General features: G+C 32.5%; 1 protein-coding gene across 1 annotated transcript in view; it reads left to right on the top strand.

The window, feature by feature from the left end:
- The window catches only part of LOC139526219 (scavenger receptor cysteine-rich type 1 protein M160-like), a 52,043-nt gene extending 49,289 nt beyond the window's left edge, over positions 1 to 2,754 (top strand). The window contains exons 45-46 of the mRNA XM_071321345.1: positions 539 to 689; positions 2,684 to 2,754. Of these exons, the coding sequence (XP_071177446.1) occupies positions 539 to 689; positions 2,684 to 2,694 (162 nt within the window). The 3' untranslated portion in view covers positions 2,695 to 2,754. The remainder of the gene's footprint in view (positions 1 to 538; positions 690 to 2,683) is intronic.
- The last annotated feature ends 10,113 nt before the right edge of the window (positions 2,755 to 12,867 follow it).

The following is a 12,867-nucleotide window of genomic DNA, read 5'->3' as shown; positions in this document are numbered from 1 at the left end:
CTTAAATATTTTGGCTTGTCATGTGCTTAAGCCTTACATAAAACGGATTTGCATTGTTACTAGAGATTGTTGCTTCGAAACAATTGTTATCTGATGAATATTGTACATGAACCTATTCGTAGCCTTTAGAAGCATAGCTGGTTGAAACGAATTAGATATTTATGTATATTTATTTCGCCATTTGTTAAGAAACCCAATTAAACCAAAATTAACAATAGCTTGGTAACCAATACATATTTTAGCCGTGAGTAGTAGGATCGACGTCTGTCTATGTTAAGGAGGTAGACCTAGGTTAAGGGAAATAACTCTTAAAATCATCAGTACGTTTGTGTCAACCATTTTCAAAATATATGCTAAGCTTCTAGGTTACATAGATTATTTTCAATCTGTTTCAGGTAAATGCTTAAAATACATTGATGAACTTGACTTTAACAAACCCTTAACTAATTTAAAGAGTTATCTCCCTGAATCAAGGTCTACCCCCTTAAATCTATACAAATTCATATGAACAAAGTAAATGTTTTTCTTCATTTAATAGATTTCAAATGGCTATATTACATATAACAACAATATAACATACATTTCCAACGGAGCACAACATTGGACAATACCTTTAGAATGTAAAATGATTAAAACAAGAAGAAATGTGAATGTTTTATCTGAAAGTATAACAACAATGGAAGACCAAGGTTTGCTTTTATTCTATTTATAACATGATTTTTTTTCAAATATTTCAAATTGATTTAGATTCTGTAACATCGGGTCTGCAGTCCGTAGTAACGTTGTAAAATTTGTTTTAAATCCAAGAAGAGCAAAGGACATGTCTCATCTTGACTACATTCCAATCAAGTGACTGTGCATTTTCAAGAAAATAAACTTTCATAACGTATACATGGTATATATGCTTATACCACTTTTATCAGACATTTCTCTTTAAAAACTTGTAATGTTTTGTTTTTTTAACAACATAAATACATATTTATTTCAAATATTGGCTTGCTACAATATCATTCAGGAGTTCAAGCTCCTCCTGAGGTTCCCTGTTACAATCCACTAATCACTCAGGGTAGTGATTAGTTGTAAATTACATATTACATTTTTACATCATATATATATATTAAATAATATCACTTAATATGTTTTCTAATAGTTGCTAAAACATTACTTTTGATTTTCAAACATACTCTTCTATTGAACTCATTGAAAAAAATTGAGAAAACGTTGACGTTTTTTGTCTTTTGATCAGATATGTAGTAGGCTTTGTAAATTGAAAAAAACCACAATTGTTAAAAAATAGTTTAAGTCAAAATATTCTTCCTGAGAAGTCTTATATCCAAATACTAAGTGTCTTAGTTTAATCTTAAAAGTTATTTTACTGTTCTTTAAAACTTCATTTATTTTATTCCAAAATTTGTTTAAATACGGACACAGTATAAAGAAATGATCATAATCTGCTTCTTGTGTACAAAAATTACGAGAATTATTGTTTACAATTTTCCACCTGCATAAAAGTTTCTTTGTAGGTAGAATATGTTGTAGTAATTTCCATCTAAAAATTCTAATGTACACGGTTTATTATTAAATTATTCTGATATGATTTGCATATCTATAAATACTTGAATTAATATTTTTGTCATCGTTTACACTTCGATAAACCATGTTTCTGAAACTACTTTCGAGATCTATATATGTGCGATGATACATATGAAGGGATCCCGGACTTTTTAGCAAATTGAGATTGAATAACAAATAGAGTCTACATAACAGTCGTTTTTTTTAATGCAAAAAATATTGTATCAAAACAGAAATAGTACATCCAAGCTTAATAAATGTATAAAATCAAAATTTAAATAAAATTCCACGAAATTTCATGAATAATCTAGCGAATTAACATCAAGGCAAAACACGACGTCATACGAATGAAAACTTTTAAGGGAAAGCTTATTTCGTTACTTGTACGCTTCCAACTCTGATAATATCTCATTAAAATATTTTTTTTTGAGAAAGATGCTATTTCATCAAATATTCTATTGCATTTATTGAACATTTATGGATTTAAGAAAGCCAATATGGTGGTCAACTCCTTAGTTACGACCTATCCATTGTGCATATTATGGTCATTATAGTAGCCATTACACAAAACAATGTTTTAAATAAATTCGCGAATACTATATATCACATGTTTCAGAATTATAACACGTATAAGGATAACACTCATTTATTCTATAGGTTATTGATGTGTAAACCGGGGCTCTTATTCCCAAACTTAACATAAAAGTCCTTTGACTTTTGGACTTTTATTTAGTTTGTGAATTAATCGCCCAGGTTTACACATCAATAACCTCTAGAAAAAATGTGTGTAATCCTATAATGATTACTTGAGTAAGGCATAAAACAGAAGAAAATCCTTTTTTTAAGATCTTTGATTAGTATCTTTCTTTTTCAATAATCTGATTTTTGTAGTTGTATTACATTTTATTCTGACAAAGCTTATTGACTTGATTTGACTTATTCAATTAATGTTCTACTTCTCCCATTTGTCATTCTTCTATCCAAGTAATAAAGTACGCTATGTTTTTTTTCCATTAAACTATTGTACTATCATTTTTGAGGTTATTAAAAAGCAACCAATAGTTGATATACTATACATGTAAATGTAATTACAATCTTTTTTCTCTTGCAGGGGTAATTTGAGGAATGATAACTTATATAAAAACCTGTTATGTGAGATTAAATAAAATAGGAAGAAGTGTACTTTTTTTGTTAGATATTGTAATTGATTAAGAAATTCGAAAAAGTAAAATATCAAAAAATACAGACCTCCATTGAAAATTCTTAACAGAAAGGCTCTAGGCAAATAAGAGAATCAAAAGTTCAAACACATCAAACAGATAGATAACAACTGTCTTCCATCCTTTATGGGTGGACTTTACATAGATAAATAAAATCGTATAATATAAGCAAAATGAGGATGTTAAATTTGATGTATGTCTTTTTGTGCTTCTTCGTTACATTTGTTGTTTTTATAGTGATTAAGATGATAACACAATGTTGACTGCTGTACCCCTATTTTTGACATTTGTACCTATTGTGTCTGTTTGTTTTGTTCACTCATCGTTGGCAATGTAATGCAATTTGATGAGACTGTCATACAAGTGACAGGTTTAGCTAGCTATAAAACCAGGTTCAATCCACCATTTTCTACATAAAAAATGCCTGTGCCAAGTCAGGAATATGACAGTTGTTATCTATTCGTTTGATGTGTTAGAGCTTTTGATTTTGCCATTTGATTATGACTTATATCTAGAAATTGACTATGAGGGTCGGTTGAAAACAAAACTTTACGACAATAGAGATGATTTCAGCTTCTAAATTGTGTGAATTTTCATTTTTAAACAAAGAGTTCCAAATGGTGAAATTGAAATCATCACTTTGTAAATTTTACGGACTCCGTCCAGGTTGGTTGACCGTTATGGAATATCCGTTTCACAGATGATATAAGATATGTTCCGTATGTCGTAACTACAATCCCGTTCCCTTTTCACGAATGTGACCTACCGAATTAGACTATTTACCCCTATTTATGACATTGTTACCTATTGTTTTTGTTTGTTTTGTTCACACATCGTTGTCAATATAATCAGTACATTTTCAAACTGATTAACGCTAGTAGTTATTTTAGACATTATATATATAACTTATATAGCCCTTGTCTTGTAAATGAGAATATTTGGTATGATTGCCAATGAGACAACCAACCATCTAAGTCCTAAGGTATAAATATTATAACAATGATTATCTTGCCTGGTTGACCAAATAAATCTTAATTAGTTACATTTACGGCTTTTTTTAAAAACAAAGCACGTCAATTGTTAATAATATATAATTCGCCGTTTCAGAATCTAATGCATCCTTGGTAATATTTTTAAAAGTGTTCACCAAAACATCGTGATTGGTTAAACATGTCATAAACAATAGAAATTCAACCAATGACGTGACGTTACTTTCATTTTGGGGTACAAACAATGAAATAACCGATGGTTCTTTAGATTCTGTCTATGGTAAATCAATTGATGATGTATACATATTTACGATTTCTTGTGGGGCCGAAGTGTACTTTACAAATAAACGAAGAAACTGTATAATTTTTAAAAAAGAATTGATTGCAAACATTGTCTTTATCTTTAATTGAGAGATTGGCATCATTAGTTGGAATTTATGATTTTAAAATTGTCGTTTTATGTAAATTTTTACGCAAAAAAAAAATCGCCAAATGACGTCATGAAAGCAAAAGTATTTTTTTTTTCAAAACTGATTTATATTTCCATGGTCATTAAGTATTACTAACTTCAATATCGGTCCTTTAAACAAAAGACTTCATCTTTGATTTGAAAAAAAAGTGTATCGTTTCTTTTGCTGACAAGTATATAATCGTTTTTATAATAGGATTTCATTAATGAACAAGTTTTTTTTAATAAAAAATATGTTCATATCCAAAACACAACCTTTTGTTTTATTATCCCATATTGTATTCTCTTTTAGTATTTGGTAAGTTACAGTTCAGTGTTTCTGTTTTTCCGTTACTTTTCCTCTTATAGTTGAATGTTGTTGTTCGAGTCAAGGTTTTAATTTCGCTGAGTAGATTTATGACTATTGAACAGCGGTATAATACTGTTGCATGTATAATGCATTTCACCTTATGGAATAATTTAAAACAATTTTCAACAGTATATATGTAAGCCTTAGCCATAGCAAACTATTTATTTAGTTTATATAGAACGTTATCATGTTCTATGATTTAATCATTTAATTAAACTTCAAATTTAATTTTTTAGTTTAACTATGACTTCGCAAATTATTGTTTTCAAATGTAGATATCATCGTATTACAAACGTACTCCCTTGTATTCACTTCAAAAGTGTTCAAACGAAGTTGAGATTTTATGAATCATGTTTTTTTTTAATTTTTAGCAATGGTGTTGTCAGTTTATTTTAGATCTATGAGTCTGACTACCCCTCTGGTATCTTTTGCCTCTTTTTTGTCCAAGAGTGTCCAAAGATATTAAAAGGACATTCAAACTCATGATTCCGTAAGTAAACAGACACCCAAACGAAAAAGCCGTTAAAACCAAAAGACAAATAACAGTACACAAAAACAATCACGAATTAAAATTCTGAAATCGAATTTGCCCTGAAAGTAAAGTAGATCCTTCTGAATGTGTGGCACCTGCCTTGTTGCTCAAGTAAGTGTAAACTGGTGATAAGTCTGAAATCGAATTTGCCCTGGAAAGGTAAGTAGATCTTTTTGAATATGTGGCACCTGTCTTATTGCTCAAGCAAGTGCAAACTTGTGATAAGTCAAATTCTACACGTCACACTCAGGAAAAAGTGTTAACAGTTTGAAACAAACAATTGGGGGAAAAGTTCCAACCTTTTTACGATAAAAAATATTATCACTTCCAAAAACAAATGTATAACTCTTATACGCTCTTTAACTTTGTACTTGTTTGACGTTATAGATGTTTCGATTTGAGCGTCACTGTTGGGTCTTGTGTAGACGAAACGCGCGTCTGGCGTACTAAATTATAATCCTGGTACTTTTGATAACTATACGACGTGGAATAAATACTGCTATGTTTTCTTCGTTAGGTTTTTCACTTTTAGTTCATTCAGTCAGTTCCGAAAATGTACAATCAAATATATATATTTGTAATATCTAATTAAGTCTCCCAAACAAAGTTTGGAGACTTATTGTTTTTGCTCAGTTCTTATTATTTTTATTCTTCTTCTTCTTCTTCTTCTTCTTCTTCTTCTTCTTCTTTTTCTTCTTTTTCTTCCGCCACTTTTAAAAATGAACTTGTCCGCAGCGTTTCTCTAAAACCGCTTGTCAGATTTACTTAGGATTTCATAGAATGGTAGACTAATATGTCTATGTGAGCCATCAATCTTTCGTTTGTGCATTTGGGTCTATTAAGGGGTATTTTGGGAGGTAGAAAGGAGGGAGGGGTTTACTATAGAACCCTATGGGATTTTATTTTCTAAAATTTTCAAATGAATATAACTTGAAAACTGTAGGTGATAGACACATGCAGTCTTCAGAAATGATTATAGGACAATAAAACAAATCACATGAAATATAGGGGGAGTCCCTAGGGGGTCATCCCCACCCCCTTAAATTTGAGAATATGCTTTTATCTTGTAAACGGTCCAGATCCCCACCCCTAAACCATATATATTCTTGAATGGAACGATAAAACAAATCAAATGAAATTAAAGGGAAGTCCCTGGGGGTCATCCCCACCCCGTTCAATTTGAGAATGTGCTATTATCTTGTAAACGGTCCAGATCCCCACCCCTAAACCATATATATTTTTGTAGGGGACAATAAAGCAAATGAAATGATATAAAAGGGAAGTTCCGATGGGGGTCACCCCACCCCCTCTTGTTTGAAAACTTGTAAACGGTCAAAATCCCCACCCCTAAACCATATATATTCTTGAAAGGGACGTTAAAACAAATCAAATGAAATTAAAGGGAAGTCCCCGGGGGTCATCCCCACCCCGTTCAATTTGAGAATGTGCTATTATCTTGTAAACGGTCCAGATCCCCACCCTTAAACCATATATATTCTTGTAGGGGACAATAAAACAAATGAAATGATATAAAAGGGAAGTTCCTAGGGGGTCAGCCCACCCCTCTTGTTTGAAAACTTGTACATGGTCAACATCCCCACCCCTAAACCATATATATTCTTGTATGGGACAATGAAACTAATCAAATGAAATTAAAGGGGAGTTCCTGGGGGTTACCCTTACCCCGTTCAATTTGAGAATGTGCTATTATCTTGTAAACAGTCCAGATCCCCACCCCTAAACCATATATATTCTTGTAGGGGACAATAAAACAAATAAAATGAAATAAAAGGGAAGTCCCGAGGGGGTCACCCCAGCCCCTCTTGTTTGAAAACTTGTAAACGATCAACATCCCCACCCCTAAACCATATATTTTTTTGTAGGGGACAATAAAACAAATGAAATGAAATAAAAGGGAAGTCCTGAGGGGGTCACCCCACCCCCTCTTGTTTGAAAACTTGTAAACGGTTAACATCATCAACCCCTTTAAACCATATATATTCTTGTATGGGACAATATAAAACAAATCAAATGAAATGTACGTAAAGTACCTGGGGGTCACCACCACCCCTTCCTGTTTAAATACTTGTAAATGGTGGAGATCCCCACCCTTAAGCCATATATATTCTTGTATGGGACAAAAAATCAAATCAAATGAATATGGGACCATATGAATGGCGAGTTATGGGAGCTTTGTTTGGGAGACTTCGTAACAGCATCCTGTTACAATTACTTCTTGTTTAAATTTGAATTCATAAAATTTTGATAAAATATGTACTTTGACCTGTTGATTAAACTATCAAAAATCAAGACAAACACCAATTTTGATTAACGAAAAGCTTAATTTCTCTTTATTAGTAGTACGTGATTTAAATAATCAGCTAACTTTTAAAGCATTTACTCCCTTAAACAGGTCGGGACCACTACCTTATATGGAAATGCATGAATTAGCATGTCCTCTCACATGTAATTGTTTATTTACGGGTGACGCAATTTATGTTTTTGACCAATCCACTTAATGAGTAACAATGCATGATGGAATACTATGTGTTTACAACAAAACAAACACGCGTGTTATTTACTGAAATATAACCTTTTTTCGTACAATCCGGGATTAACAATTTCGCTTAGTTTTTCATTTTTTGTATCAACATTTATAGTTCGTGATATAAAGTATTCGTTCCATGCTCAGATTAACCAAGAGTGTTTGCTATGCGAAGAAACAAGTGTTTGAATTACCCCATATACAGCCATTAACATGTTTGATAATGACACGGCAATTTCAGGTATTCTTCCACCAGACAGCAGCGAAACAACAGTGAAAAACACTATTACCCATCAAACAAACTAGTTAATAAAGTTAGCCGTCGATAATAACCGGTGCTAATATTCATGAGGGCAGCAACTTTTGTATACTGTTAGATATTTACAGAAAAATATATGATCCTTGAATTTTGTTTTCGTAAAAAGGTGAAGACTTAAAGTTTGTCAAATATCTGATGAGATCACTAAACTTTCTAAGTTTTCACAAAATTTATTTCATGATATTGTACCATCTTTTATGATTCAAAAGTCATTTAAATCGAGGAAAAAAATATGTTTATTCCTTTGTCTGTAATGAAGCCGCGGTCACAACCGATCGTACTATTTTTTGTCGTGGAAGATCTATTGAGTAGTTGTCGTTGCATTGTCGTGCAAATTGTTTTAAAAAAAATTAAGAAGCAACAACGAATATTCAACAATCGGGTCCAAATATAGCCGGTTATACGGTATGGGTGTTTCTTATGTTGAAGGCATTACAGATGCCTATCACTACTAACATCCACTTCATTTTAGTCTAAATGGACAGTTGTCCCATTGGCAATCATACCACATCTCCTTATTTTTGTATACAAACATCTTGCAGAAAGTTCGGTTTTTCATTATGAAATATTTACTGACGTCTGTAGAACACTGAGTAATATTTCATATTGGGTATAAAACAAAACATGGACAAAACCTATATTATCAATCATTTTTCATCTAAACTGCAAAAGATATTTTTAAATTCTTGTCTGACAATGATAACTAAAAGTATAATTTATTTTTGACATATTTCAGTATTTGGGACTTTCAAACTGTTCCTTTTGTTCTGAGGGTAGTAAAGCAGCAACTGTAGTTTCTTTTTGTTTTTCGTCTTTGCAAAGTTCGATTTTTTTCTAATGGTGACATTGGATTTTTTTTAACGGACTGGTACATTTTATTAAAACCGTTCGTGATGTTATCCATTTTATGTGCGACAAGGGGGGAGCATTGATATGTTTTGTGAACATTGCAGAGTTGGAAATAAAGCTATTATATTCATTATGTTTATTGGCTACATTTTTTCTCCTTTAGTATATTTAATTAGGCCTTTTTTGTGTTTTTTGTTTTGTTTGGATTGTTTTACACAAGTAATTGTTGGTCCCTTAATGGCTTACTTTTTAGAATTAAAACTTTAATTGCTTACTTTACTAGATTGTGCCTTGGATGGAAAGATGTCTCATTTGGTAGTCATACCTCATATTCTTATTTCTATATACAAGGCAAGTTTTAGAGAAAAAAAAATAAAAGGTAATATGGAACCCACTATGATCAAGAGGGTATAATTAATTGGAGATATTGTGCCTACGTCAATAGGACAGCAACCGAACGATAAGAATACCTCTGAAGTATATGTTGGTATAAAATTAGCAACAGACGGACATTATCGATGGATGAAACTATACAAAGTATGCATTTTTGTCCATCTGTTTTTCAACTGATTTTTATAGTTCTTTCTTATTTTGTACTGTTAAACCACTGTCTCAGGTAAGGGGGATGTTTTACCCCGCCACATTGTTAATGTAAGTGCCTGTCCCAAGTCAGGAGCCTGTAATTCAGTGGTTGTCGTTTGTTTATGTGTCACACATTTGTTTTTCGTTTATTTTTCAATTTTTTTATAAATAATTTTCTCGTTTGAATGGTTTTTCATTGTTATTTCGGAGCCTATATACATGTAGCTGACTATGCGGAATGAGATTTGCACATTTTTGAAGGCCTTACGGTGACCTACAATTGTTTATTTCTGTGTCATTTTGGTCTCTTGTGGAGAGTTGTCTCATTGGCAATCAAACCATATCTAATTTTTTATAAGCTATTGACCGTCCCCGCTTTAATTACACTTATTTTTAGCATACTGTATATCATTTTTTGTTGAGGTCCTGATGAAAATAGTTTACACATCCAGTATAGATAGAAGTGATTCAGTGTCCGTTTTCATGTTTTAAGGCAGAAATATTTTTCGAATGACATTATACAGGTTTAAAAAAGCTCAAAAATTAATCATACTAGACATTGGTCAATTTATCTAAAATTTCACCGTTACACGCCGTGAAATTATTCACAAATACAATGCATAATAAAGACTTGTTCAACTACTTTTACAAGGCAAAAAAAAAATAACCCAAGGGTGACTGGGGTATAGAAATATGGTCACTTGGTCTTCTCCCGACCGGCAGTAAAACGCTTGCCGAAGTGGGGCGTCCGTTTGGCTGTGCGGGATGTATCAAGTTCGCAGTCACGTCCGGTCAGAAGGGGGACGTTACATCCGATGCCTCGTGTAAAGAGAGTGCCACGCTCTTTGCACGTTAAGAACCCTTGCAACAACTCTTTGAGGGGTCCGAAGGTGGCCTGTTGCAAGGCAAAATTTCTGTCCCTATCCAATATACCCTCATTTTCCAGTGGCAGTCCAAATTTCCCCGACCATCATTCCAGATGGCCTCTATCGTATCCACCTACCTATTGTATTTTTTGTGAACTTGTTCTCGTCCTGAATATGCATGAAATATTTGCCACTGGACGTTAAGCAACCAACAATCAATCAATCAACAAAGCAAAAAAAGAAAGTCGAATCGTGAAGCCCGTAAACGATATTTTTTTAATCTGAGCATGCAAATTGTGGATTATATTATATACATGTATTTTACAATAAACATATTCGCAGAACAACAAATTTATTTTGAAAGTCCCAGACACTTTATTAGTTGACAGTTTTTCCACTAATTCCATGTGTGGTCAAGTTGTAGTCAATCCGTAGTAGCCAACAATGCATTGTAGTTCATTGAGTCGATTGGTCAGTTTTTCAAGGCCGTATTGGCCTTGCGTTTGTGAAATTACTATGCAAATATATTCTGACGTCAGGAAATCTAGAGTTCTCGACCTGTTAAATGCTCTGTAACCTCGTAACCAACAGAAAGTCCAACATATTTGTAGCTATGGTTTACTTATTTATTTCTCTACAACCATTGAGGTCTTATGTAGGAAAAAGATAGAATATACCGCTTTTTTAAAAAGATACCAAAGGGAAACTGGTAAATCAAAAACAAACACAATGCTCTTTAACTCTGTACTTTATTTGGTCTTTTTAAGATATTTCGAATTGAACGTCACTGATGATAAGTCTTGTGTAGACGAAACGCGCGTCTGGCGTAAATATCAAATTATAAATAATATCTATGATGAGTTTATTTTGATAAAGTTCAATGGTGTATGATTGTTTGCCTATTCAGATATAGGAAGATGTGTTATGAGTGCCAATGAGAAAACTCTTCTTCCAAGTAATAATTTATGAACGTAAATCATTATAAGTTAAGGTACAGTCCTTAACATGGAGCCTTGACTCACACCGAACAGTAAGCTTTAAAGGGCCTAAAAATTACAAGTGTAAAACCATTCAAACAGGAAAATCAACGTTCTTATCTTCATAAAAACGAGAAACGAGAAACGAAAAACACGTATAAACCACTTAAACAGACGACAACCACTGTACATCAGATTCCTAAGTTAGGACAAGTGCAAACAATTGTAGCGGGATCATTCGTTATATGCAAATAATAATACCATTACTTTTATGCACTAATGTTTAGTCTTCTGCCGTTTGTTACTCTTTTCAAAATCACAAACTTGATTTAATTGTTTTTTGCATTATTCTCCTTATTTTGAAATGGTTTATTCTTAAAAAAAAGTTGCATTGATGAAATTTTGGGTGATGTTATTTTAGTTTTTTGAAAGTTTTCATGTTTTTCATTAAAATCAATTTTGATGTTTTCTTATTTTATTTATTTACTTAACATTAGATTTCAAATGTTTAGGTTTAAGCGTTCCTAATGGATGTATTTTTTTTCTTATTTTAGCCGATTTAGTTTAAACATATTTATTCCAGTGGATTTGTAAACAAGTTTTGCAACTTAAATCTATCCCTTTCCACTTTGCGGGTGCGAGTGCTGCCTTGTAGTGGCATTATCCTGCTCTCTTTCGAAATCTACAAGGTATCTTTTACGTTCAAGAGATATGGCATCCTCTCAACACGGGACAGCCATTTATTGTCCCCTTCCAACGGACTATTATCGTTTTCTTTTGCCGATTTATCAACGTCCTGACTTGTCGATTATTTTAATTTCATCATGGTTCGTTTTTATTCAGTTCTTCATCGGTCAAAATCGAGTATTACGTCAAATTTTCTTGTTTTTCTCTGAATTTCCTAATGAGGTGTCATGATCAAGAATGACCGTGCCTGTCGACGTAAAAAAAGAACACACCTTTTTACAGATCATTCGAAAAGAAGGAAGAAGATTGACTGCATATCGTCTGAAAATTGTTAGAGACACAGATTTCATCACCAAATATTGTGCAATACCCGTTCTTGACAGTTAAATGTTTAACATTCAAAACATTCAGCGAGTCTCATGTTTTGAAATTTGAATAAAAACATTTAACTCTCTCGAAATGATGAAGATCGTATTACACTCAACACAGTGGTAGAATCTATATATATATAAACCTTCTGAACACACAAAATGCATAAAGTGTTTAATAAATTTATTAGCACTGAGTCTAGGTCGATACCACTGATTGAGGACTGTTGATACTGTCTGCCTTCACAAAGGATAACATACTACCTACCGCATCGTTGCCTTAAGAAACTAAGGATCCAACTCCATCGGACAAAGTGGACATTTCATGAATGTCATTATTATGTGTATGTCGCTTTTGATCATAAAGCTTCCAACTTTGTAGCATAGTTACAAATCACTAATTTCCAATGATAGCATATAAAGCGTTTGAAAGTGTGTTTCAAGTGTTTCTCATATATTCATTCAATGTCATTAAGATTTCGAAACAAGTTACTGTTTTTGTTTTTGTTGGTTTTTTTTGTTTTTTTTTGTATTTGTTTTTTT

This window comes from Mytilus edulis, chromosome 6 (assembly GCF_963676685.1).
Source record: "Mytilus edulis chromosome 6, xbMytEdul2.2, whole genome shotgun sequence".
NCBI classification, from domain to species: Eukaryota; Metazoa; Mollusca; class Bivalvia; order Mytilida; family Mytilidae; genus Mytilus; species Mytilus edulis.
The sequence above is the reverse complement of the archived record's forward strand: the minus strand, read 5'-3'. Positions and strand labels throughout refer to the sequence as shown.